Source organism: Copidosoma floridanum, unplaced genomic scaffold (genome assembly GCF_036245765.1).
Source record: "Copidosoma floridanum isolate Cflo_tuat_1 unplaced genomic scaffold, Cflo_Japanese_pri ptg000019l, whole genome shotgun sequence".
In the NCBI taxonomy this organism is placed as follows: Eukaryota; Metazoa; Arthropoda; class Insecta; order Hymenoptera; family Encyrtidae; genus Copidosoma; species Copidosoma floridanum.
In genome coordinates this window covers 15,308,461-15,336,359 of record NW_028321896.1, presented here as the reverse complement: position 1 = coordinate 15,336,359, position 27,899 = coordinate 15,308,461, and the positions used below count along the sequence as shown (strand labels likewise).

Below are 27,899 nucleotides of genomic sequence, written 5' to 3'. Positions count from 1 at the left end.
GGAGGCAGGGCGCCAGTCCAGTCGGGCCGTCGGCTCCAAACTTAGGTATATATATATAAAGATTCCCCTCTTTCTCCACCCTCCCTTTTTCTCTCGCGTGTGTTATATATGTATATATATATACGTGTGCATCCACGGGGCACGTAATACGCTGCAACGTAAAACCCTGGATGCACATGCACAGCATCCAAACTCTGACGTATATTTCTTTTTTTTTTTTTTTTCTCTCGCTTTCCTATGTATACTCGTGTATACCTGTTGCGCGGGGGCACGCCAGAGATGGGGTGGACAAGAAAAACGAAAGAGGGTAAATTAATGTTAGGACCGTAATGATACGAACCACACCTGGCACGTAGTCGCCGCGAAATGAGGGGTATACAACAGGGAGAAACTACTTTGGCCTGCGTGCACTCGTTGTTGGGGTGGAAAAGAAAGGTGGTGTATATAATATATAGGTACTGGCCCTTTGTCTCCGGAGGTGCGATGATATATTATATACCTATAACGTACTCTCGTCAGGTGAAACGAAATTCGTGGTGTAGCGAAAACGCGATAACAATTTTCGAGGGTAATTGACTCAATTGCTCCTTTTTTTTTTTTCTTATGTAGGGTTGTTCCTCGGACCGAGCTTTTTTCAATTTACCTCATATATGTATAGGCATCACTCGGTGGCTGTGAAAAAGCGATACTATACGATACAGGGAGGCCCCTCTTCGTCTCGGGCCCCAAAGCGCTTTCAAAATATTTTTTTCCCTTATACAATCTCGTCGACTTGGACAACCTTTTGGTTCCTTCAACGTTTTCATAAGGATCCACAGAAAAGTAATTACTTCTCCGTTAAAGTAAATAATTGCCGCGGTGTTTACACTTGACACTATACTTTCATCTAAGCTCAAGGCACAACATATATATCGTACATATGGATAAAATAACTTTTTCAAGTTAATCTGTTTACGTTCGTAATTCTCATTGTTACATATCCTTTGTTTACAATCAATGAATCTACCGACACATGATCGGTACGATCAATTAACATCGCGTACAACGCCTCATTGATGCATTACGTATAGGTATACCAATGTACATCCACCGTATAACGTCTCGTGTTCATATAATGTACACTTGGGCATAGGTGTTTTTGATTTGGTATCCGCTTATCTCTACTGGTATCTTTCTTAAGTGCTCCTCGCCTCGCGAAGCAGTAATTCACCTACAATACATTACGCGCATTGCCGATTAATCGCATTACACTTTGGAATGAAAAAAAAACAAAAAAAAAAAAAAAAACGCATCGCTGACTTACTCGTCGTAATGCCTATACATAGAAGTGAACGTATCACATAATGTTTGAGCATTGCAAATTTATGTACACCCGTGTGTCCCTCTGAGTAATACCCATCAGGCGTTTCCAGCGTCGGGGCATATTTTTTTTTTTTTTCAACCGATGCAACACGGTTAATCGATAAAATTAATTATCCGTGTGTGTATATATGCGACATAAGGCGCAGCAGTCAGTGCGTGATGCGTACGTTATGTGAATACATTGTTTGAAAAAAAAAAAAAAAAAAAAAAAAAAACTGTAAAAGCCAATATTGTAATGTACCACTATAATACGCTCCCTATATTCACGCGACACCACAGAAACACGATCGGAGTTAAATTTTCGCTCCCGTGAAATCTTGGTATAAATTCAAGCACACACACGGTACAGTATCTGTATTTATACACGCATGTATATATGTATATGCGTGCGCGTCTGTCGCACTGCACCGCCTGTGATGTATAATGTGTACATGTGGCGCGAGAAAGCCGAGAAGGCGCTTTAATTAGCGATAAGCTACCGGGAGACGCTCCTGACGCCGCTGCCTGTATAAATGTGTGTACAAGTTTCTCGGTTCTCCTCTTTTTTTTGCACATCGTTTTAGCTTTCTCTCTTCCCGTTCCTTCGGCTCTTTTTCATATATGCATTATATACGTCTCGGAGAGAGCATTTACGTACATGTCTCTATGTATATTTTGATTACATTTTTTCATTTTTTATTTCAAATTAATATTTTGCATAACTTATTTTATTATTATTTTACATGAAAATCAAGCTGATGTGCAGTTAACCACATTCTTTTACACTTACCGAAAAATTGGGACTACATTTTGTATGATCGCTTGAGTGTTTTTATGTATTTACAATAAAGGCATGAAATATTAATTTAGCCATTGTGTCAAGTGTTTATTGCCCTCTCGCGTGATTTATTCGCGAAATCGGAATAAACGTCACATGATGGGTTTCACTGACAGACAAATTGTGTAATAATTCGTGTCGTTGCGAGTATGGAGTTGATGAACTGAAGTAAGAAAAAAAAAAAAAAAAAAAAAAACACGTTTCTTTAATCATCAATAACTGCATCCCACCGTAACAGCAAAAACGCCCGAGGTATCGTAAAAGCGGCAAATTGTTTTTTCCGTATCCCCTCAGGGGAATAGGTAACCGATGTTACCGGCGATTATAAAATTATTGTTCCCCGTCATAAACAGGAAGCAAATCCATCATCGACCAGAGAGAAGCGAAACCGAAGGATCGACACGTTCGGCCACGAGGCCCAAACTTTTTTCCCATGCAAATCCCTCGGGAAGAGCACGTATACTTACCTTCTTTTCCCTCCCAACCGAGCGAGGAAACAGGAAACGCGTGCACGGATCAAGCGTCAATTGTCCTAGAGACCGCCATTTCACCGTTCAAAAAAAAATATCCGGGCCCTCCGAGCACGTGCGCTTCTCCGTTCGCTAATTGTCCTTTTTTGCGGGCCATAAATAAGCAAAAGAACGAAACACCTCGGGGCCAAAGTCCCGTTTCGGGGAAAAGGACGCTGTAAAGTCGAGAATGTGGGAGCACGAAGAATATAGGAATATTTGTATATATAAAGTTCCCAAAGAGAGAATGGCCCCGCGCTTATGCAAATGTATATATTATCTCGTGGACAATGTGACGCGCGTGCGTTGGGGGGTGTCGCGATCGTGTGAAAAAAGGGGGGGCGCGGGGCACGTGATTTTCATCAAACCTTATAATTGTTGTTGGCGCAACAGTGCCGTACAAGTGGAAGGGGAGGGTGCGATTAGACAATGAGACTCGGATCGGTTTAGGAAGTGGATGATAAAAGTGTCCTTCTTTAACGCGTCAAGTGCTTCTCATTGGTAAATTGGAGCGTTACTTCCATATATAGTCTTCTTGTCACTCTCTGCACTCGCTACAGTTGGTATATGTATATATTTATGGCTGTGGTCGCGCGTACAGTGCTGATTTCAATAAGAATTACCGGTGCCGATGCGAAATCGTTAACGGCTAGTGCGAAAAGTTTGATTCACAGCGACGATTCACCGTATCTTTATGTCACGTAAGTGTAAAGTAGGTATAGAAAAAGGGGTTTTTTTTTTTTTTTTTTTTTTTCGTTTCAACCCAGTTAAAATTATCTATACGCACAAGCGACCTCGCAGGTCAAGTCGTTGTAAAGAGTTCGTGATGCAAGCGTCACGAAAGATTACAGCCCGATATAGTCGAGAGGTGATAATTACGCGCCCGTCTGGTCGTTGACTGATGCAAAACTGTTACGAGCGATAAATACAAGCCCGAGAGAGCCGAGCGGTTAAAGTATAAGTTGCCGTCGTTCCCGGTGGTACTAAAAAGCCTTTACAACTGTCGCCGAGATATTTAAATATGTATATATATATATGTACTTACTCCGGCGCACAAGTTATAAGCTTTACAAGAGTATATTATATTTATTAATCGTCGCGTAATGCGCGCGCAGAGGAGCTATTTATGAGCTTTGGGTGTGTGTGGAATAGACCCATCAGGAAACGCATTACGAAAGCACATAACTGGCGCACACCCATGTGTTGTTTGTTGTGTACTTACATGTTGCACATTGTTCTCTATGTCGTCTTCTGTGTCCGAGCCTCACCTTGGATATTTCAACTTTTTTTTTTCCTTTTTTTTTTTTTTAGAAGGTATCGGATCGGTTGTTCGTGATGTGGGTGGGCATAATCGAGAGAGCGACGGCTCGGGGTGAATCATAACTTTTTTCAATTTGCGCGCTTCGTTTCGTCCGGACCGACGAGAACCTGAATGAATTATACGCCATCCAAGATAGAACTCGGGAATTGAGTTTTCGCGCTTTAAAACGATTATAAATACTTGATGTTTTTTTTTTTTTTCAACAACAAGCAGTTGTTATTGTATGTTGGGGATAAAAATTCAAAATACTAAATACATGCTACAGAATTTTTCAAAGTTGATTATAAAGAACTGTAAGTGATGATTACAGGTACGCGAAGTAAAGTGTGATACTTTATGTACTCGATGGGAGAAATTTTTTTATCAGATCGACTCTGTATTGTACCGAAGCTGTAATACAGGGTCGAATGTTTAAAATATCGACGTGCAGTATGTAAGTGTTACTCATAACGTATATCATTTAGATTATTAAATGGCGATTGTTTATATACAGGTATACATATAGAAACAATATATTAAACGCACCGAGAGAAAAAAAAAAAATTATTGTTCGCGACTCGTATATCGAACTATAATATATCGCGTACATACCAGTAATTCTTGTGAGGAACGCAATGACTTTTAGTCCTCGGTAAAGTGCAATGTTTATCATCAATACAGTGATTTTTTAATACTCGACCAAGGAATAATATATAATAACTTATACTTTTAATTTCTCTCGGTGTACAACTAGAGCGCGACAATGTACACATGCATCCATCATACACACTATCACCATTGTTCTGGCACGATTTTCCAAACGAGCCGCGAATAATGCAAATTCGTATCCTTAAGTCACTTTTATTTTTATCTCCTCTTCTTAATATCTCGTGTAAAATTCCCCGTAGACATACATCAGATGCAACGACTCGGCCGATGCATAACACATTATATATATATGTATGTATGTACAGTTCCCCGGCGTCAATTGACACTGACAATGCGCGCGACCCCCCTCGTTCACCCGCGCGGCGACAATGGCTCTTGTAATCCGAATTGATGGGTCTGGAGTGCCGATCAAGTGTACGTCATTCATGCATCCACTCGCCGACCCTCGTCGTTCCTCGCTCATTTGCGACGCATTGCCCCTCTTGTACTCGCACGTGTTTAATGTGCGTAGCATTTGTCCCCGTCGTTGATCTCATCTCGGGCCGTTTCGTCCGTGCATGTATGGTTACATTATATTATTCGGGCTTAAATTTTTTCAACTGTCTCAAAATAATAAGCAAAACTCCCGTAAAGCGAAACGAACCGAATTTCCCTCTGTACGAGCGCTGCAACTCGTAAAACGTCGATAGCCCGTGAAGAAGAACAACTGTTGCCCCTCCCTCTCTCTTTTGCCAATAAATTACTCCAGCAACAAAAGGGTCGTTAAGAAAAAAGTTGGTTATACATAATTTTTCTTTCAACGAGTTCGGCTATGCGTATATGTGTATATTATAATGTTATTGCACACGAAAATAAGCCAAAGGTGCCGGAACGTCGGTGAAGTGTGTACACATATTATGGAACGGACATCGCGAAAATCATAAGAACATGTTTTTCACGTCAATATCTCATGTATACACATATATGATATAGTCTCTCTTTCTCATCGTCGGCGTAATTACACGAGCGAGTAATTTTGGCGCCTCTTGGAGGGATTTCGCATCAGGTGAAGCGCCGGCGAGACGCTGACCGCTTTTTGTACCGCATAGGTATATATGTATACGTAATAACTCAAGCTCTCTCGACTCGAGTGCTTCAGCTGTTGCTTTTCGAGCAAGTTTCCACACGAGATATGCGCCTCCCTTTTTGTGCTCGCTATACGCTCGATGCCTCCCAAGCGAGTGCAAACACACATATATATATATATACATACGCGGGGCGTCTATGGCTTATCTCTTCTCTCTGGGCTTTTTAGTGCATGGGAGGCCTGGAATTCGTTGCCGATGGTAAGAAGAGACGCGTAATTGGACGGACGGAGCCCCAGTGGTATTGGAATTTTTATTTATCCCTCTGGGATGTTGTGGGCTCGACACTCGAGACGTTTCAGCCTGTCATCCATACATATTTTACTCTACGCGTGAGTGTAACAAACAAGAAGGGAAATTTATTCGAGAAGATTAGCCGAAAATATGAGCTGGGCTCAAGTATTTACATATACAAGTGTATATATACTTACACTGGGTCACTTGTAAATTAGTAGTTGGAAGAACATTGCACGCGTATACATTGGAAATGATGTGATTTTTCTTTTGCACGAGGCAAAAAAGACGATATGCAGGGGAGTTGTGAGCTTTACGAAGTCGAAGCTTGGAAATATTTTACACTATGATTCATCGTTCATATTGACATGGGAAAACTTCGATTTCACTGGAAATCCTGAGATCACAAGTTGTACAACAGCTAATCTGAATGGCCGTACAAAAAACTGCGCATGTAAGTATTGCACGAATGTAAAGTCATAGTGATAGATATGGGCAGCCGTGGGCAGCTACTCTAAAGGACTTGTAAAAATATAAATCTTTCATTTGAGGTTTCGTTGAATCACGTGGCTGCAGAAACCAAAGACATGGGTATGCGATTTTTTTTTTTTTTTTTTTTGTAATGGTTCAGTTAACATCTGATCTAGCCAGATTACAAGAGAGCTTTCAACGAGTCTCGTCCAAATGTGCCAAAACACATAAACAAACAAGTTTCGCAAAATCACTGCTGTGTGGATTTACAATGTATCTAAATACGTGCACCATTGGTTTCCGGTTCTCAGGGTAATAATAACATATATAGCCAACTTCCTCCTCGTATATAATTATATAATTGCCGCGCGAGGATAAGATAAAACCCGCGCGCTACTCGTGATGTCCCCGTAAACAATGTAATACAGTTGTCACGATCTCGTAAATTTACCAATAAAAGTATAATGTGCATCGACCCCGTATTTCCCACCAATGGATCTGCTCATTCGCCCGCATTTCTGTTTATTTTGTTATTATTTTATTAGCGCCATAATTACGGCAGGAAGGAATAAAAAGTATCATGTGAAGACCAGTAGGTGGGTCCGACACTATATTTTTATTCTCTGCTTATCTCGGGCTCGAAATTAAATGCCTCCCATATACGCTTATTTACGCGGCTATTATCGATCCTTTTCGTTTTTTGTTTTTTTTTCCCCTTCTTTTCCTCTTGCTCACCTTAATTTACTTCGTTATGTCACTTTATTATCGCAGCATTTTTTGCCAATAAAAACACCTACGTGGTACACCGTATTTTTTTCCCCCCTTTTGCCACCAAAATCACGTCTAAGATATAATTACAATTTAAAAAAAAAAAAAAAAAAAAAGAAGCCAGAGATGTCATACGTATAGGAACATCAGCGGCGTTCGTTCTCTTTTTATTGCTGCTATTAAATTGTCTCATCTCCAACCAATTCCATAAATGGCCATTTAATGGCACACGCTCTGCAGAGGCTAATCCAATATTATATATTACGTATGTATAGTCTCAAGAGCAAGCGCACGTGCAGATCTGCTTGGAGTCCGTATATGGTTACACTAATGTTTTTGGCTCCAAGACTATACTATATTCACCGGGAAAATAAAAATTTATAGCCGCACATTAGAGTGTAAATTAAATTTGCACAACGAAGTAAACGCTTCTTATTTTATTTTATTTTATTTTTTGTTTTTCAGTACACACGTCCTCTTTTTCTTAACGCGCGTTCGGTAATAAATCTATACACACTATCGAATCGAGCGTGCGAACGGCTTCCTATGTATGATACACACACTCACTCGTTGAATCGGCCTCCACATATACGCAAATGTGCGCTCGAGTTGTTTTGGCCGAATCACTTTATGAAGCAATAAAAATATAGCCGCGCACTGTACATTATTGGAAGACACAAAATCGGGGAGGGGGAGAAGCCTAAATAACGTATTCAGGACTTTGAAAATATCGTACATACATATAGATATAAAAAGCCAAACGATGGATTTGACTCTTAATTAAGCGGCATGATAATTTAGGAGGCGCATAAATCTCTCGCCGCTCGGAGTAAAAAAAAAAACAAAAATGAACAAGCGAGAAAGAACCAAGGGAATCGAGAAAAATCGGTTGGGGTCCTTGACGAAAGGAAGAAAAGAAGAAGAAAAAAAATGTACAAAAACTAAATCACTTCTTTCTCGAAGCCCCCCCAATAAACCGAAAAGGCGCACATATAATATATATCCTACAACTCGAATGGGAAACCCTTACACATCACCGTATTTCTATACCCTAAATCTACCTTCTTCTATTTTATATAGTATACATGTATATATGTATAAGGTATACCAAACCAGAGAGTCGGAGGAGCAACGTAGCACGAGGGGTGTGTATAAAGGGGCTCACGCAGAGGCAATTATAAATCCGAAAATGAGAAATAAATTCTTCGCGCAAAATCAGATTAGGTAGCCAGAGCGCTTGGGGCTCCAAAATGCACGTGTATACGATGCATCCCTCTCTTTGGCTTCTGTTTTTTTTTTTTTTTTTTTTTTTTTTTTTTTCTGTATCCTCGCGTCTTCTGTACACGGATAACTGGCTGCTGCTGCTTCGGCGTCGAAGGAATAAGATGGACAGGCAGAGATAGGTACACCCCCTTCCTCCGTAAGGACCATGTGTACACATATGTATACACACACACGTGTGGACGTGCACGAATAAAGCGAAAAGAAGACTGAGCAACAGAGCAAAGGAAACGTTTTCTGCAAGGACTTTTATACACATAAGTATACGGGCTCTCTTGATATACGCAATCGTAAGGTAGCGATCTCTTTGCTCGGGTACACGTGCATAGGTGTACCTATATATACTTACATGTGAGATTCACTCGGGAGACGTAATTTTATGGTGCGCGCATAATATTATACGATTGAACCCACGAGAATACAATATATAATATACCTTTACATTATTGTAATGTTTTTGGTTATTGCGAATCTCTGTGATTTTTACAAAAGCTCGATGTACTTTGAAAATACACCCTCCAGAGGATCTACGTGCTTATACGAAAATTGGTTGCAAACAATGATATTTATGAATGAACAAATAACAACCAAAAATTAACAAAATTATAATCAATCTCCCGAATGAAAATTACATTTTTTTTTCCCTGTAGGTGTGTAAATGATGAAATTAAGCTGCAGCTCAGTACATTCGATATTTTTTGTTCCAAGAAGACCCGAAGAAAAAAAAAAAAAAAAAAAAAAAACAGACACGCGTACCTTCGAGAGGGGGTGTATATGCTTAATAAGCGGCCTACATTTTCACGCGTAGGAGCCTCCTCTCTACACATTACATTATATATGCATACACCACCACCCCCGAATATATATGAGAAGGCGAAAAAGTAGCAGAGATCGGCGCAAAGAAACCGACATTCAACAGCAGCCGGAGAGGGAAGCAGAAAAATAAGGTGCGTGTATATATAAGTACGGTGAGCATCAGCTCTTATATATACACTGCACACATAAATATATTATGTACAAGAACCAAAGAGAAAAGAAGGAAAAAAAAGAGAGAGAGAGAGAGAGAGAGAGAGTAAAAAGAAGCAACAGAGTATAGGAGGGATCGTGTATAGGCATCATCAGGGCGAAGGGGCCCGCAGCGAGGGGCCCGTTCCGTCCGACGCCACGGCGCGACAATAGCGCGCGCGGCATTTCTCCCTCTCCCTTTTTTTTTCTTCCTCCATCTCCTGCAAGTGTTCCCTTACATACTTATTCGTGATGCACACACGCTGCATATACACATAGGATACGTATATGTGTGTGTGTTCATATATACAATATATACATACCCACAAATCGCGTGCACGCATGCATATATTGTGAGAGAGAGAGAGAGGGAGAGAAAAAAAGGGCAGACCCATATGAACGTGTATACAAGAGGAGGCCCCGAACCGGATTTCGGGATTAAAGTCCGTACAATATACATATACACAGCAGAGAGAGAGAGAGAGAGAGAGAGAGAGAGAGGATCTCTGATGGGTTTTCTCTCTCTCTCCTCCTCCTCGATTCTATTCTCCTTTTGGCTCGTTTAATCCTTGCCTCGCATCTCTCTCCCTTCCTCCCTCTGATGCCCCTTTGCTTTTTTGATCGAGGTGTATATATATGTATGTATGTATGTATGTATGTATGTATGTATACAAGGCCCTCTTTCTTCTGCGAATAAGCGGCTTTGACGCGGGCCAAAGGAAAAAGAGGGAAAGAAAAGGGGAGCAGCTCGGAGGAGCCACGGAGGCGAGAAAAAAGCGGGCGAAGGTGATGCCGAGGGGATGGGGGGGGGCATCAACGGGGGGACCCCTTATACTCTCTCTCTCTCTCTCGCGCGTGTGTATATATATAAGTACCCATATACATGTATATAATGTCGCTGCTGTTGTTCGGCGATATACGTGTGTAGGTGTGTCTACATATACGGAGAACGAGAAGAGAGGAGCACTGCGGACACGTCGGGAGAGAAGAAACATGACAATGGCACCGCGTATAGAGCTCTCCTCCTCCTCCTCCTCCTCCCACGTCTTTTTATTCATCAGCTCTCGAGGATCAACGAGCGCTGCCCTCTTTCTGTATACACCTACCATCTCTCTCTCTCTCTTCTCGCATGATATCGTTCTTTCATTACCCTGTACCCTTTGTGTTTTACCTTCCTTTTTTTTAGCCCTCTATATACATAAATGTCATGTCACGTATATTTATGTATAAGAGCCTAGATTGGTTTCGGGATTTTAGGAGCACCGTGAGTTTCCTTTTTTTTTTTTTTTCCCAATAGTCAGTCAAAAGCTTCGTAATAGTTCGGTCGTGGTGTTTCTAGGGTGTGATGTTGATGGACTGCCCATTACAGGTCCAACTCTCGTGACGGGCGATCGATACGGGCCATCAGAGTCACAGAGGTCCCAAGTTTTTCGTGGAGGAGAATTAAATAAAAGTAATAATAATAATGATCCGTCCCGACTCCTCGTGAATGGATCATCTGCATAATCCGCGTGATTTCATCCGTTCGTGGGTTCGAGAGCAGCTGCGCGCCGCCGCGCCATCACCCATTGTTTTTTTTTTTTTTTTTTTCCTTTTAAGTACGTTTCTTCGAATGATGTGATGCTTTTGACGTTATTTTTTTTTTTTTTTTTTTTTTTTTTTTTTTATGTAAAAGAAAAAGGATAATCGTCGGCTTAATTTACACGTGTTACATCAGTAGAAAATGACAAAGGAGCTTTTATGAATATTAATTTGTTTTTACGGTGGTGCCATTTTTTTTTTTTTTTTTTTTTTTTCAACTGCCCCACATGCCACGTATCGAGGAAAAAAAACGGGCCGCAAAAACATTAAAAAACCAGGGAATCTCAGAAAAATAAAAAAGATCGATAGAATAGTTACACGAAAGGCGTGGCTGCTGGGGGATCTACGAGCCTCCTCCCTCCTCCTTTTGGAAAACGCATCGAGTGCGTGCACGTATACACCTGCGTATATAACATTACAATGTTACTTATGAAGAGGGAAAAAAAAAAAAAAAAGAGGAACCCCCGGAGAATTAGAAGTATATTTCAGTCGACTGCCTCCCTCCTTCCCTCCTATATACGGGCACACGTGAAGCTTCTCTTTCTCGATCTTGGGTCCCCTTCATTTCTCGCCAAAAGGCCGTCTTGTACACACCCAACTCTGTTATACCCCAGCTCCGAGGAGCCGAGGGCCTCATCCTGCCTCTTTTTTTTTTTTTTTCTTTTTCTTTCAAAACGATCGCCGCCACCTCTAATTTTTTTTTCCCCCAATCGGTGCGGCTGTATATATATATGTACATGTGAGCGAGTGACGACTTGTATATGTATTGGATTCGGCTACCGATTCGATTTTTTTTGGGTCCAAGGCTTATCGGACTGGGAAATCGGTGGGTTGGTATACCTGTACTGTTATATTATTGGGCAACGCTTGCACTCAACGTATTATATATATATGTATATTATCATCGCGGTGTATCTCTGGAAATCCGTAAGAGTTTGGTGATGGCTCTCGTGTTTTTTACGGGCCCAAGTGTATACGGGGGTTATTTCTTTTTTTTTTTTTTTTTTTTTATTGCACAGCGCTCGAAAAATGTATAATGGGCGTAGAATTACGTCTCAGAGGGTAAATGTAGAGTATACGTAATACCCAACCGCTCCAATGGAGACGGATGGTATTTTTTTTTTTTTTTTTTTCGAAAGGAAGATAATTGTATCGATGCGGGCTCTTTTAAGGGCTATATATATAGGTATTAGGTGGAAAAGGCGCTATGTGTTTTCAAAGCTCCTGACTTATCTCTGTACCTATGATAATGTGCTCGAGGTACAACTGCAATGTCATCCTCTTCGTGTATGTACATTATACGAACAAAAACAAACGAGCCTATAGCTGGCATCACGTGAGTCGATCGGGGTTACCGATAAAATGTAGCCTGCACGAGAACAAGTAGAAAAAAAAAGAAGATTCTTTCCGATTCGTAGAAGGGGCCATTATCTGCAAGGGGTGAGATGGACGGAGGTGAGAAAGAAAGGAAGGAAAAAAGTGGCCAAAAGGTTTTTACATACATATAGTATAAGAGAGAGCGTAGTGTTTGGCGGAGTCACGATTTATTGAGAATTTCATCTCACGAGAGAGAGAGAGAGAGAGTCCAATGAAAAGTTTTTGTTTTTTTTTCCCCCAAGTCAGAGATTAGGGTGAGGCGTTTGGGTCCTTCCTCGTGTGTAATATTCCCGCTGGTGTCGAGGATCATGACGAGCCCGTGTGTGCCGCTTAGAGGCGATCTTTGCTCTCGATAGTCCCTTTGGGCGTCATCCATAGTACACCATGTGCCAATGTGTACACACATATGTGCGGGCTTCCCTTCCAACTTGAGCTCCGTGAGTACCTATATTGTATGGCTGTTGAAAAAAAAAAACGCGATTCACACATTGGACTTGGTAAAAAAAACTCCCAAAGTGTATACGTGTTTCCTTCGGGGAAAAAAAAAAAAAACATGTCACCCTAAAAATCTTTCTTGGGAATAATTAAGTATATGCACGAATTCAAGAGAATTTGATAACAATCTTGCACACCTTACACTTGAATGTTTGTTTGTATACATGAGTATTATTTTTTGGAGCACATGTAGATCAGTCGATCCGATGATGATGGGCTCCATTGAACAATCAATCGTACGATTGCGAATATATACACACACGCGTATTCTTCTGTAGGGTATATGTCTCTTAAGTACTCCCTTACACATGTCTACAAAACGAACCAACTCATACGATTCAAATGAGTATGATGTGTCAGGGCGTTTTCACCCACACAGCGAATTTGGGCCTAAAAAACATGAGGAACAGCACTTGAAAGTTTTAAGATGAAGACGTCACGGGTTTTTCTACTTTATTGGTGGTTTTTCTTCTTTTACATCTTAAAAATTATCGATCATCTGTTTTTTTGGAATCAGTATGATAACTAACAATGTCTTTGATGTTTAGAAAATTTAAATTTCTAAATACATAAGCAAAATAGTTATTCAACGAAAACTCGCAAAAGAGGACAGTATTTTTTTCTTTTATTTGCGCATATCATTTAGGTATTAAATTTAAGAGAAAAATATCATCTCCGTAGGGTCAACAGAAGCTGAGATACGATGCTTTCACTTTTTGGCTCGTAATGGCCGTCCGTAACATTTTTCCGACTTCGAACCTGGTTTGATCTCTTGCCAATTGCACGAGGAATCTAAATTCAAAGTTTACAATTTTTCAACATTTTTAAACTACGCTATTTGAATTTCTTTTTGTTTTTCTCATCATTTTCGCTTGTTTATACAATGAAAGTTAATGTTTGGAGTTTTTTTTTTTAAAATACTGATGCAAAATGATCTTCGAAACAACTTTTTTACTCAACATTTTCTCTTATGTGACCAACAGTTCTTAAGATGAGAAAGAAAATCCATGGTAAATTAATGCATTATGCATTAAAAAAATCCATGACGCATGTATGTCGTTTCATGCGGAGACTCGTCACATTGTTCTCCTAATTTGAAGCCAAAATTCGCTTTGTTGGGGAAAAATCACGGCTTTTCCCAAATATTATGAGCCTCTCTGGGGCCCTACCCAATAAAGCTCCCGACCACGCCACTTGTTGTTTGTTTTACATCCATCCTTTGTTGAAAATGTTGATCTCCACTGTATTCTCGCGTACGAAAATGCGTATAAACTTACAATGTATAAAAATGTACGTGTATACATATATTATCTCGAGATGAGGGGTATATATACGTATAGATCTGAGGAAGAAGAAAGAGAGAGAGAAAGAAAAAAAAGAAGAGAGAGGGAACGCTTTATCGACCTCCGAGTCAGGTGTGAATCAGGGGTCCCTGCCGCAATGCTCTGCGGTCCGATCAAAGGAAATACGCCGACGCGCCCCAACTCAGTCCTCGTGGAAGTATTATATGGACACACACATTTTGCTTTCTTTTGATCTTTCCTTCCCTTCCGCTCTTCATATATATATATATATGTATACAGTGGGTATACAACATATACACTGTTTCTCTCTTGCTCTTCAAACCGGCGTTTCTTTTTCGTTACACATTTATTCATTCGTCCGCCACTATAATTATATATATATATATATATATATATATATATATATATATATATATATATAAATACATGTATGAGAGTACAGTATGGCTCTCATTGGTAATACCTACTTATACATATGATAACAATCATACCAACGATGTGGAATCGAGCCAATTATAATATTAGGGAGATAATGTCATTTAAAGGACGTTACCATTCTTTTTTTATTTTTTTTTTTTATTTGTTTATCATAATTATTTTTTGTACCGGGTAAGTATAAGACAGTTATATTAAATACACTACAGCCTCTTTTTTGCGTATTATACACCTAAATAGGAGTATTACAAATTAAACGGGGATTTTGTTGGGATTACTATTGAAAAACATTTGTGTGTTGTGGTAAGTTGACGCGATTTCCATTTTTTTTTACAATGATGTATTATTCCCTCTTCTTGTGTAAGCACTGCATTTTCTTGAATTTGACAGAATAAGTATTTCTAGTGCGGGATAAAAAAATTTGATGGTTTTTGCAAGCCGTTCAAGTACGCGATATTGAATGAATAATACTCGATTTTGGAACAACCTTTGAGAGTACATGTTACGTTTTGTGAGCATCAATTTTTTTCTTCTGTTTCCTTGATGGGAAACACCATCAATTCAATTGTTTTGCTTAAATTAATCAAACCGATCCAATAACATAAATATAAAAATAAACGCCTAATATATATAGAACCCGATATAGTCTTTTTAATTAACTACAGCGACCCAAGAAAAAAACAATGCAGCTCAATGAGAACCGTGAACATACCTACACAAAAATATACGTATTTATAGAGAATTTTATATGCATCAAAGAAAAAAAAAAGAAAAAAAAGGAGGTCATGATAAACAAGAAAAATCGGACAACGCAACTTTTTACCGAAAACATCACCGTTTTTTGTATACGTACCCTATATTATAATATACTATTTATTCAACCATGTGCACATCAACACTCTTGCGCCTCGCAATGAGTCCGAAAAGTTTCACCTTATACATCATCCCCTCTGAAAGCCGTTTGGGTACTTATATCCATATACGTAAAACGTACCTCCATACGTAAAAAGAAAAGAGGGCCTCCTGCCCATATGGGTCCTTACTCGGTTCGACGCGCATAAAGCCACCACCACTGTTGTGTACCTATACATATATATATGTATAAGCCAAGGGAGCGAAAGAGAAAAATATGTATATATAAAAGAGAGAAGGTAGAGAATGGGGGGGGGGGGCAAAAGGAAAGAAAAAGAAGGGGAGGGGGAGATGGAGGCTCCAGTCCGGCGTGTAACAAACAGCGCGGCAGCGGAGATCCATCGGGACCGGTTTCGGTGGTTCCTCTTTTCTCTCTCTCTCTCCTTCGTCTTATTTTTTCTTTTTCTTTGACATTCCCCGGAGAGGCCCCGCGGTGCGCCGGGTGTGAAAACCGACACCCACCCGCTTGTTATTTTGTCAAACGCGGGGACCCAGCTCTCTCCCTCTCTGATCGTATATATGCTCTCTTGAAAATTACAATATGATTCCTTCGCCCCTTGCGTTTTTTGCAAAGATTTTTATTTTTCATACACGTGACGTACCTACATACATGTATGTACAATCTATACATGCGGACGGGAGCACAAATTACCTCCAGCTCGTGGGTATTTCCTATTGTACCCATATACTTTAGTATACGAGTGCCAAGTTATTATTATTGTTATCCGCTTACGTATATTTTTTCTTCCAACAGAATAAGGGAATTTTTGTGTTTTTCGTGCGCCAAGCCTTGATTTTTAAATACCGATTTTCTGAGTATAGGTATACATATATTATGTCTGTTGCCCTATATGTATGGATGGGGTGTTTATTTATTTTTTTCTTCAATAATTCCTAATCGTAGATGCAAGGACTAAAACAGAATTAATCGGATCAACGCGTGTAATTTTCAATGTGCAAATGATGATGATGAGATGTTGTTTTACCTTTGTTGAAAGGAAAGATTCAAAATTATTGTTACGCTCGAATTTATTGCAGCGAATCGAAAACTTTGTCCCGTGAAAGGAATACCCGAAAAGAAAGCTTCTTCCGCATACCTCGAAAAGAAAATACAGCAATAAGTAAACGTACTGCAACTTGTATATTTGCGCCGCGCGCCGATAATGTTATACGACGCAAATAAAAATTGCCCACTGCGGTACGGGTATAGATGCAAAACATCACCGACCTACGGAATGTTAGTATACTGAACCCATGCAACCACATCCGACTGTAATAAATGATTTACACGCCCTCGTACAGGTAAATAAGTGGGACGTACAACAACAACACGATGTGCACCGCAAATAGTATAGCCGCCCATGCAGGGGTGAGCTAAATCGAATCTCTTCCTCTGGGCCAAATCAGTTCCCTGTGCACCGACGATTGCCGTGGAATTTCGAAAGCAGTTTGCCATCGCAACGAATCGAAAAACTAATGGATTTTTCAAATAGCATTGATTTCAGGGGTTACCCGTACACATGTATATACGAATATACCTGACCGTCTGATGTGCTCTTTCGTAGAAACGTCCTGCTAGGGGGGAGAAGCAACTTACGGCCAAAAAGTACAAACATCAACAAAAGAGCGAGGGGGCGACCATCAGCACCGCCAGCTTACGTTTACAACCTTCGGGGCCCAATATATGTATACGAGCGAACGAGGGCCCAAAGAAACGTAGGTACAGACAGAGTACGTATATATAAGCTTCGTGCCATTGTGCCCGTCACGTATCGTCGTTTTTCGGACGAGTGTACAGCATCGTAATAATAAGCTCCACGGCACTTTCGAAAAGAAGATTCTCGGCCGAAGGACGCCCCACACCCCCTATTTTTCTTCTTTCAAACTCCACACCGCGCCGTACCATGGTGTATATACATATATATATATATATATGTGTGTGTGTGTGTATAACAATAATGTACATATAAAGCCAATATACGCGTAAAAGCGAAGAGGCGCGAATAATGGGCGGTGCGTTCCGAAATGGGACGAGAGAGATGGTATTTTTTTTTTTTCTATTTTCTTTCTTTCTTTCCTAGTACACCACATATTATTGTTATTATCATTATGGCTATCGGAGTTGCTTTTGCCCATACGTTTCATTATTATTTTTTTTCCTTTTGTGTATAATATACTTTACCCCTCGATTGAAAAATACACAAGAGAGGACTGTGTATTCCGTTGGTCCATCACTCGGACGCTTTACGTGCATTTTTTTTGTTTTGAGCATCGTAAAAGAGGATGGGGTTTGAATGAAAGAAAAAACAACAACAATAATAATACTCCAAAACGAAAAGGGGAAAGGGGGGGGGTAAAAAGGATGGGTTCCCTTCAACTCCTCGTGTCGAAATTCGTGCGCGTATCGAATCGATGGCCCGTAATAACTGCGGTCGCAGCACAGCGAAACCCCAAGCACGTATATCCATAAGAACAACAGTGACGAGTGTAGAAAGAGAGGGACCGCAGAGATTATTTTCAATCTCTGCGGATGCCCTGGACCGTCGGCCGGGAAGGGGGATGAAGAGAATGACCCGTGGAGGGAGTGAAAAGACGCGCGAGGAGTTGCCCGAAGAGAGAAAATAAAGGAAATATGGAAGAGGCCCTTCCTAGAGGGGAGGTATGTGTGTGTACATGAGGCACTATACAATACTTACTGGCTTTCCCTCGAGCTGGCATTTGTTGTATATGTATACATGTTCCTCGGAGCAGGTGCAAAAGCTTACGTGCATAATATATATGTATACCTATCCTCCACCGCAGCCTTTGCGAAAAGAAAAACCCGAAAAATAACACGAATCACCCTCCCTCGGTTATTTTCGTCCCGTCACTGAATGGCACACTCCAACTATACAATATATACATATAATGACCATTACCGTGTTGTACCATATAATACGCCAACGTCGTGTTAAGATACTTTTCGCCGAACACGGGAATCCGCGCGATTTATTTTATACTACATACCTACACATACCGTACACGTGGACTCTTAAAACATCATTTGCCTCGACGAAGCTAAAGATTTTTGGGCTTTCGGTGCGCTCGGTGAATTCATAAGTAGTCGAAAGTTGTTTTGTTGTATTTTATTGTTTTGGAGTTCTCGATCGCGTTAAATTCGGGTTGAATCGATGGCGTTGTTTTTTTTTTGTTTTGTTAAATATTACTCATCCGGTGACGGAACAAAAAGAGCTGATATTTTTTTGTGGATTTCGTAAATGTGGGATTTGCGTGGGTTTCATTGAAAGTCCGACCCGCGGTTCACGCGTGACCGTTTCCGATAAATCGACGCATTGTTCGTGTCCATGTATTAGTCACCTTTTGACGTGTAACTTTTTTTTTTGTTCCTTCTACAATACTCGAATCAAAGCAAACGAATATACTTACTACAAAAGGCTACTACTCCCAAGTGGTTGCATTTGTATTTATATTAGACTCAATTATGTATAATATGCAGTTGGAGCAATCGCCGAAAGTATTTTTCAAAAAGCCCCCCGACAGCTGTAAAAGTTTATACTGCATCACGTATATAATATATACACACGCGCGTTGTAAGTGCAAAGTCGTCATATTTTTCCCAACGGCAAATTTCCCGCTATACGCTTTATTTATATGTACGATTCACAGAAGAGATGGCCACGACACACGTAGACACATATTTATATTATGGATGGATCTCCCCGAGGAGATTGCACGAGACAGAGTCGTTTTGGATAAAAGCTGCGCGTGCAGCGGAGATGGGACTGAAACAAACGTTGTACCTATTATACGTGCGTATAGGTATACACACGTGTCGCGTGATTCAGAGGAGCGAAAACGAGGGATTGCGTGCAATTCATTCGCGTTTCGCGTCAAAGTAAGAGGTGATAAGTAACGCGGGTTGATCTGTACGAGTTACGGAACAAACCAAAGGAACGAGGTCCAAGCGATTGTAGTTACCGATCTCTGAACAAAAAAAATCTCTAGGATCTCATCGTCAAAGAATGAGACAAACACGTATAATATTATACCTTATACCGGTCGAGGGTGCAAGGGATACAAGCGCGATAAGCTGCCGATCCACGTGCGAATTTCGCTCATTTTTCCAAAGAGAAGAGCAAAAAGAGCGCGCGCGTATCAGGGAACGAGTGCGTTTTCGATAAGCGCCAACCAAAGAGAGGGATCGGTTGTTGTATATATATATACGGAAAAGAAAGGGACAGGAAGTTCGGCGCGTTTCTTATCTGTCGATATATATATATGTGTGTTACGCATATATGCTTATTGTAGTTGGACGCAGTGTGCCATTTTTTCATACGTATACCACGAGCACCGCAATATGAGTGCATGAGCACATTTTTTATGGCTAATGTATACGCATCAAAGCGTCATGTGTTGCCGATATATTACACTGGGACGAGTGTACTTTTAGAACTTGGGGTCGAAAATCGTGCATGTAAACGATCTCTTGGCCATCGTTTATGTAAGTTATACATATAGGTATGTAGTCAAAGGAGATCTTGTCTGGACATTTTCGCGAGACACGAAAAAACGAACGCCTCCGATTCCTGTCTCGCGCCTGTATGTATATACTTACGTATAATTATCACTGAGAGGAAAAAAGATGCTTCATCCGTATTCATGAAAGCGGAGCGTTGAGAGGAAAATAATATGGTACGTGTGTGCGCTCGAGGCCATCTGATGGGGTTGTTTCGCGTTATCGTGTGCACGATCGTACACGACATTGAGGAAAAGTAATTTGAAAACAGCTTTTTACGAAACTCCGTGATATCAACGTTTTTTTTTAATCTGTGCGTCGATAATTCTCTGTACAGGGTGTGACAACATTAGTAGGTACACAGAGATTCGTGGATCATTCATTGGCAGCAGTTATGTAGCTAAACACAAGTGGCTGAATAAAAAAACAGAAGCACCTCCGAAATCTCAAATTCTAAATTCTCAAAATCATATGTAATTTCCGATGTTTCTTCGCGTTATACTTATACGTAAATAACGCCCTTTTCTCATCTCGGTGCAAAATTCATAATTATACATACGTGTGTGCAAACTGCAATATGGCTACGGTTTATTTACATTATTATTGTTATTTCAGGACGTGAATATTCATCGTTATATTCTCGTGTACAACATATTATTTATAATATAAAAAATGCGCAATTAACATATTATACGCGTGTATGTATCGCGAAGAACCTGTACGTAAAATCTCTCCCGATAATAACACGTTGTACACGTGCCCCCTCGGCAGCAACGAGGGAAAACGGATCTGATGTAGGTATATATATTCATCAGGTAAGTAAAGCCTCGAAAATACATATTTTATATAACCGCTTCACCTTTGTTGTATGTACACACACAGTGTGGAGTGCATTATTTTAATAAACGACGCGCCAAACTGAAAATAAGCCCCTCACTTGGCTCGTATTACCAAAAAACAAGTATAAAAAGGGGGGGGGGCACATATCCGCTCCTTACTTGTGGGAGATATGATCTTTGGAGCGCAGAGTCGCTCGCGCCGTAAAAGGCTCGCTCACTTTTATATACATTTTACCTTTTAATAAACGTGCTGAGGTATACGTACCTCAGATCGGCCGTATATGATTGATTCGAGATTAAATCTCTCGTTTAGCTCTCTCTGCTCCTCCTCCGCGCGACTTGGTGAATTTTACGCGTACTCGTGGGTTAAAACCGGAATCTCCGCTCCCGTGGGACAATGTTACGAGATGTCGTTGTTTATGAAGATCAAGATTGGTCGAATGCAAATGTATGTTCGTTAATAAATGATTACTCGTTCCGAAAATAAAAAGGTTAGTAAGTAATAACAAAATGCTACCGGCTATAGAGAAAAATTTAGAAACTATTTGTATACTATACTTACACACTACCTACCTATAAACACGCGAAAATTTTAAGTATAAGACACTGCAGGATATTAAGTTTCATTTAATTAAACTAATAATTTGGACTTCAGCCGATAGGTGGCGTATTTGTCCAAGCTCTTCGTGTATCGGTGTATGGTATGACGTCCCTACTTTACCAACGCGAGTATATATATTATATATACCGATCGACCAAAACCACACCAAAAACTGAATAGTTCTGCTTTTGATGCGGAGACTTAATACATTGAGTTGTGACTTGTTTACTAAAGTTGTGTAGTGATGATTTTCATTTGAGAAAGTTTTGTATTTATATTTTCAATAGCAATTTAACGATGGAGATAAATCATGAAGCTCTAAACACTGTCTTCAAAGCCGAAAAAAAATACAAGTGTCCATTTGAAGGCTGTCGTTTGAAGTTTTTGAAGCCATCCTCACTAAAATGGCACACTAATGTTCATCTTGAAGAGGTAAGAGTAAACAGTTAAGTGTGTTATGTTTATGTTCCTCTGAATTTTGTTCTTACCGTTTTATTTTTAGAAACCATTTCAATGCAACTTTGAAGGTTGCAATAAGTCATACTCAAATCCTTCTCACTTGAAACGTCACATTGAACAAACCCATGGTGGTAAGAAGCAGAGAGCATTGTACGTTTAGGCATTGATTAGAATTAGACAAGTGTTTGTGACTATCACTTAATAGGAATTTTTTTTGTTGCAGATGTGAATTTTGCCAGAAATATTTTAGTAACTCGGACAATTTAAAACGTCACATTAAGAGGAGCCACAGTAATGATTCAAAATTTTGCACTCAATGCAATAAAAGATTCAAACTTGAGATTACATATGAAGAGCACATGGTGTTATTTCACCAATCGCAAGGAAATAAACTGCAACTGTATGAATGTGAGCAGTGTGGCACAACATTATCCTCTTACAGGAATTTCCGAAGACATAAAAAGAATCATCTCAGCAAAACGATTCTGTGTGATTTTATAAATTGTTCAGCTATATTCAACTCGATTCATTCCTTAAAAGAACACCAAAAGTCAGTTCATTCTACAAGTAAGTCATAGTGTTTTGTTTAAGGCTACATCTTAACTAATTTTAACACATTCTTACTTTGAAATGTTATAAAAATTTGTAAATGATATAAAACTTTGCAGCTTACATTTGTGCAGAGTGTAACAAGGAATTTAATTCTAAAGGCATTATTAGGGATCATATTCTTTCTAAACATTTGGGTGTTAAGATCACTGCATCTAGCAAATTCACTTGTCCATATACAGAATGCAGTAGAGTTTATGCATTTAAAAAAAATTTAAGGCAACACATTCGTATCTACCATAAAGGTATAAGATTTAAATGTGACGTGTGTGATAGTGAGTTATCAAGCAAAGAAAAACTTCAGCTACACAAAATAAAAAAACATACAAGGAAAAAAATTCAAGAATGAACGTCTAAAATATAAACAAGTGTTTCAATTTGTGTTATTAAAGTACAGTATTGTAAGGACTAATCAAATTTTGGATCAACTCAATAACAATAGTCCATTATGAATTTCGTAATAAAATTTTTACTCACTTTAGAAGAGTACACCCATACATTGTTAATATAAAAGAAATGTAAAAACCAATATGAAAATATAGATTTTATAATTTTTTTATTTAAGATTTAAAAGTAAAAGATTATTACAAATTACTTGTCTGCTTTTTTCGTTTTAGCAGGAGCTTCTTGTGCTTTCATAAGCTTCCTAACAATCTTCTGTTCTTCAATAAGAAAAGCTCTAACAATCCTGAAAAATTACAATTTTTCCATTAATGCATTATCTCAAAAAGTAACGTTTAAAGTTGTCAACTCTACTTGAAGTGTATATAATGATCCATTAAACATAAGAGCATAACGTCATACTTTATAATGTAACTGGGTAATTAATAGTCAAGTTTGTTCAATGCTACATTTTTATAGTTCTTTTTCTTCAATGAGTATGGTTTATAAAATAAAAGGTACAAAAATTTTTTGAAGCAAATAGCGAGTGAATTAACTTTCTTACCTTTCTTTGACACACTTGTGGCACAACACACCACCATACACTCGCTTTACAGTCTTCTTTCTTCTGCACATGCGAGAGCGCTCCATAGGCCTTGCAGGCTGGATACCTCTGAGTTTATCTTTGCATTGACCACATCTGGGGATCTTCTTGGGCTTTTTCAAATACTGGTAAACTAGCTTACCTCCAGGAGTACGAACTCTGTAAAATTAATGTTGATTATTCAAGCTGCTAGGAATCAGACTGTACACATGATTAGTTTATTTTGTAATTTAAACTTTTGTGCAGATTACTTTGACCCTACTTTCAATCATTAAAAGAAATTTAATCTTAGCTAATGCAAACAGATTACCAGTCTGTCAACTCCTAAACAACCACTAAACATGATTTTCCCATACCCAAGGTTTTCATACAATTTTCTGAACTTTGAAACGTAGAGTGATTACTATACACTACACTTTCACAAAAATAATAGTGACATTTGCAGTGTTGTCAAAAGATAGCAGATACATCAATGTTCCGGTGCAGATTTTAAATTCAAATCAACAGGAAAGTGACAACGTCAATTACCCATGGTTTTATGTTACTTGAATCTATTGAATGATCATTTCTACAACAATAACTTGTCTCATCAACACGTGTTGTGTGAGCGATGAAAAGCGTTTATCAAAACATAACCCCGTATTCTCTAACTACGGTATCAACCAACAATCTACCCTTGACCAACTAAAGTCAACTTTGGACGAACGAATAGTAGCCACCCGCACCACTCATGAACAAATAAAAAACACTCGACACCCCAAGTTCTTTCACAACGAAAGTCTGTAGATGGTGATTAAAAAAAAAAAAGTTACGTACACTCGTCTTCTGTTGCTGTTTGTGTTGTACGACAAGCGTCGTCGGTAGGTTAGACGCTGGACCATCTTGTTGCTGAAAAAGAAAAAACCTCGGTTACTCCGAGTTCAAAGAGAATAAGAGCGTCCGCGACACCCTCGCCTTTTCGATAAAACGGCCACTACGTTATTTAGGGCCAGGGTGCGCGGATGATGACGCGAAAAGCGGATTTTAATCGAAAAAAATTTGACTACGCACGAACCTTTGTCCGACCGACAACGAGGAAGAGAAAGATATCCGAGATCCGAACGCCGACCGACTGACGAAATGAGCGCTAGTGCGCAACTCGGGCGCGCACTCTGCTTGTGTTTTGAGTGTTTTGACTGTTTTGAGAGGCAGGCTTGAGTTTCATCATTTTCATTGACTTTTTATTTTTTTTTACAACTTATCCATGTCGCGGAAGATGATCGAGAAAAAAAATTACCCTTAGTGAAGAGTAAAATCGATTTTATTTTTGATAAAAATGTATGCGCATTGATTTCTTGTATATTATTTTCTGTCCTTTTTTGCTGTCATTCGGGAGAGCAGACGACGATAATTTCGGAGCAAAATCGAAAGTATAAGCGAAATTATTTAATTCCCGATCATGTCGGCAGGAGCCTGTATAAATACAATTTCAAGGAGATCGTTCTTCGCAAAATTTTTTAAAAATACATTAGAGGTACAATTGCATGATTTTTGCTTGATTTTTTGAATGCATGTCCAGGATTTTATATAAAATTTTTTGTGTACAGAAAGCTCGCCAACGAAATGTAGAACAATTCGGAAAATACAGCATTGTTGAACCAGGGATCGTATCTCCAATTCTAAAAGTTCCACCGTACATTCCGAAACCAGAGTACTCTGAAACTGGTGAGCCCGCCGAACCACCCAAGGAGCCAGAAATCAAAGACAAAAATCAAATTGAATGCATGATACACAGCTGTCTTCTTGCTAAAAAAGTGTTGAAGACAATACGACCTGATGTCAAGGTGAATTTAATCAATTTCATGTGATAATGGTCTGTCTGATACGTGATAATCTCTACAGTTAAATTGTAGGCCAATGTAACTACTGACTATTTAGACAAGAAAATTCATGAGTTGATAGTAAACAATGGTGCCTACCCAAGTCCCTTAAATTATAAAGGATTTCCAAAATCTATTTGCACAAGTATTAACAATGTGGCTTGTCACGGCATACCAGATGATCGAGCTCTGGTGGATGGGGATATTTTGAACATCGATGTCACGGTGAATAAACAAAATTATTTAAATTTTAGTTGATCATCCAGTTGATACTAATTTATTTTTCATCAACTAAAGGTGTATCATAATGGCTTTCACGGAGATTGTTCTGAAATGTTTGAAGTTGGAGAAGTTGATGATGAAGGAAAGAGATTGATTCAAGTAGCAGAAGAGTGTCTTATGAAAGCAATTGGAATTTGTAAACCCAATGAAAAATTTTGTAGCATAGGTAATTATTATTCATATAATTATTTTTTGCACAAGTAATAAAATCGTTCAATTGCATGATTTTGTAGGTAATATCATTGAAGAAACTGCTTACAAACATAATTACAATGTACTGCCAGCTTTTGGAGGTCATGGTATTGGTGCATATTTCCATGGCCCTCCTGACATCTACCATTTTGGTAAATATTTCAATGCCAAATTATTCTTTGCGTAAATTATTAAATATCTTTTTTTTTTTCGTCGAAGTAGAAAACGAATTTGAAGGAGTAATGAAACCAGGTATGACCTTTACAATAGAACCCATATTGACCCAAGGTGGGCATGACGTTTGTATTCTAGATGATGGTTGGACTGCTGTGACTATGGATAGCGCACGAACAGCGCAAATAGAACATACAATATTAATAACTGATCATGGCGCTGATATATTAACAAGGCCGAATTAAATGAACTGTAAATAATTAATTTAATAATAAAAAAGTTGATTTTTATTTATTCTATTTTTTGCTTCATTTGTGAAAAACAATAAGGTGAAATATGCATAGCTAAGTTGTAAAAAATAATTTGGAGTTTTTTTAAATTGAAGTTACTTCAAATCTATGTTATTCGGTTTGCTCATATTCAGCCACCTCCCAATTGTGCCCGATAGTAATTGGTCCTTTAATTTCAACTCCCTTCTCTTTTGTGATTACTGCAATGTGGTACTGAAAAATGATAAACATGATTAACATGATTTCCACCAAATACCATTAATCATGAGTCATTGTTGCATTTCGATATAATTACCTTGGGAAAAGATCTTGCATCTCGGTAGAAAAGAACTTGCATGACTTTGTAGATAAGATCTGTAGCTTCTTCTTCGCTCATCTGATTATTGGCTTCATAAGCTTTGGTTAAAATTGGAGAAGCCAAGTAGGCTCCATAACCTGTTGCAATCACAGAATCCATAAATGCAGTTCCCAATTTGTCGACTGTTCCTAAGAATCTAAGAATCAGGAAAAATTGATTAATCACTTTGTGATGACTGCAGAGTAAGTAGGTATCCTTAAAGTAATATAATTACGTCTCGTTGTTTTCTATGCCACCAATTACAAAGTTGTTCCATAATGGATCAAAGTTGGACCTTCTGTTGTACAGGACTCTTGTCAACCAACAGTGAAGAGCCTTTGGCTTGAGTGTAAAACCATCATCAAGGCACTGTTCATCCAGACTACATCAATCAAATAAACAAGCTGTCATACATGTGAACATATTAATATTGCTCTAAAAAAATTATTTGAGTAAACTTACACCTTCTGTTCGATGATGCTTTTGAGGTACTGATAGTCAGCGTAATCACCACCAGCACCAACAATAATGTTATTATTAACTTTTAGCACACGCTGGCAATTTCGGAATTTGGCAAGTGAGCCATAAGATCCCAAGGAATCAGCAGCTATCAAAACACCATCTTTGAAGCGCAAACCAAGAACCGACGTGCCCGTAACTATCGGAGTACTGAAACATTGTCAAATTATCATCGATTTAAAGGTTAGGTCAAAAGAATCATCTTTCAGCTCTTATAAATTTAAAAGTTGCGTACAATAATCGCACATCCAAGGTAAGACATTAATATTTTTGTTACATTACAAGTTTCAACAAATATTAACAGCTAACTTCATCAAAAAACCAGAAAAAGGAGCACACCAGCAGCGCTAAGGTGATGAGAAAAGCTTGGAAAAAATCAAACTTACTGTGTTCTTTTGATAGCCAGGTTGTCGGGGCTGGTCGTGGACGTGCCTGGGAAGTTATAAAGGGCACCTGGAGTCGGGCCATTGCCCCAAAAGGGTGCGGAACTGAAATAATCGGCTTGATTGGGGAACTGCATACTTGTGTTGTAGTTTTCAAATGTCATCCTCAGGGATGGACGATTCTTCTACTCAAACATCGATTATTTTTCA

At 39.1% G+C, this 27,899-nt stretch overlaps 4 protein-coding genes across 4 annotated transcripts; 2 read left to right on the top strand and 2 right to left on the bottom strand.

The window, feature by feature from the left end:
• The first annotated feature begins 21,814 nt into the window (after positions 1-21,814).
• LOC106636511 (uncharacterized) lies at positions 21,815-23,054 on the top strand. The gene is made up of 4 exons (XM_014348908.2): positions 21,815-22,032; positions 22,103-22,209; positions 22,283-22,626; positions 22,728-23,054. Exons 1-4 carry the CDS (start codon positions 21,898-21,900, stop codon positions 23,015-23,017), a joined length of 876 nt encoding a protein of 291 aa, XP_014204394.2. The 5' UTR covers positions 21,815-21,897; the 3' UTR covers positions 23,018-23,054.
• A 153-nt stretch (positions 23,055-23,207) lies between these two features.
• On the bottom strand, positions 23,208-24,764 carry LOC106636606 (large ribosomal subunit protein eL34). Its single transcript, XM_014349022.2, has 4 exons — positions 24,708-24,764; positions 24,470-24,541; positions 23,615-23,812; positions 23,208-23,356 (listed from the first exon to the last, which is right to left on the bottom strand). Exons 2-4 carry the CDS (start codon positions 24,532-24,534, stop codon positions 23,260-23,262), a joined length of 360 nt encoding a protein of 119 aa, XP_014204508.1. The 5' UTR covers positions 24,535-24,541; positions 24,708-24,764; the 3' UTR covers positions 23,208-23,259.
• A 122-nt stretch (positions 24,765-24,886) lies between these two features.
• On the top strand, positions 24,887-26,419 carry LOC106636510 (methionine aminopeptidase 1D, mitochondrial). The gene is made up of 7 exons (XM_014348907.2): positions 24,887-24,941; positions 25,034-25,166; positions 25,240-25,476; positions 25,546-25,737; positions 25,810-25,960; positions 26,028-26,138; positions 26,209-26,419. Exons 2-7 carry the CDS (start codon positions 25,092-25,094, stop codon positions 26,403-26,405), a joined length of 963 nt encoding a protein of 320 aa, XP_014204393.2. The 5' UTR covers positions 24,887-24,941; positions 25,034-25,091; the 3' UTR covers positions 26,406-26,419.
• Positions 26,420-26,424: 5 nt separating this feature from the next.
• On the bottom strand, positions 26,425-27,874 carry Prosbeta7 (proteasome subunit beta type-4). Its single transcript, XM_014349037.3, has 5 exons — positions 27,693-27,874; positions 27,250-27,456; positions 27,023-27,169; positions 26,746-26,944; positions 26,425-26,663 (listed from the first exon to the last, which is right to left on the bottom strand). Exons 1-5 carry the CDS (start codon positions 27,851-27,853, stop codon positions 26,562-26,564), a joined length of 816 nt encoding a protein of 271 aa, XP_014204523.2. The 5' UTR covers positions 27,854-27,874; the 3' UTR covers positions 26,425-26,561.
• Positions 27,875-27,899: the final 25 nt, after the last annotated feature.

Excerpts from the sequence above, each read along its gene's own strand:
- Prosbeta7 (XM_014349037.3), bottom strand. The coding sequence starts at position 27,853 with ATGACATTTGAAAACTACAACACAAGTATGCAGTTCCCCAATCAAGCC. Across the intron at positions 26,945-27,022 it reads GGCATAGAAAACAACGAGAC|ATTCTTAGGAACAGTCGACA; the intron begins GTAATTATATTA and ends CCTGATTCTTAG. Across the intron at positions 26,664-26,745 it reads ATGCAAGATCTTTTCCCAAG|TACCACATTGCAGTAATCAC; the intron begins GTAATTATATCG and ends ATCATTTTTCAG.
- LOC106636511 (XM_014348908.2), top strand. The coding sequence starts at position 21,898 with ATGGAGATAAATCATGAAGCTCTAAACACTGTCTTCAAAGCCGAAAAA. Across the intron at positions 22,033-22,102 it reads CTAATGTTCATCTTGAAGAG|AAACCATTTCAATGCAACTT; the intron begins GTAAGAGTAAAC and ends TTTTATTTTTAG. Across the intron at positions 22,210-22,282 it reads GGTAAGAAGCAGAGAGCATT|ATGTGAATTTTGCCAGAAAT; the intron begins GTACGTTTAGGC and ends TTTTTGTTGCAG.
- LOC106636606 (XM_014349022.2), bottom strand. The coding sequence starts at position 24,534 with ATGGTCCAGCGTCTAACCTACCGACGACGCTTGTCGTACAACACAAAC. Across the intron at positions 23,813-24,469 it reads AACAGCAACAGAAGACGAGT|AGTTCGTACTCCTGGAGGTA; the intron begins GTACGTAACTTT and ends TTAATTTTACAG. Across the intron at positions 23,357-23,614 it reads CACAAGTGTGTCAAAGAAAG|GATTGTTAGAGCTTTTCTTA; the intron begins GTAAGAAAGTTA and ends GTAATTTTTCAG.
- LOC106636510 (XM_014348907.2), top strand. The coding sequence starts at position 25,092 with ATGTCGGCAGGAGCCTGTATAAATACAATTTCAAGGAGATCGTTCTTC. Across the intron at positions 25,738-25,809 it reads TTTTGAACATCGATGTCACG|GTGTATCATAATGGCTTTCA; the intron begins GTGAATAAACAA and ends CATCAACTAAAG. Across the intron at positions 25,961-26,027 it reads TGAAAAATTTTGTAGCATAG|GTAATATCATTGAAGAAACT; the intron begins GTAATTATTATT and ends ATGATTTTGTAG.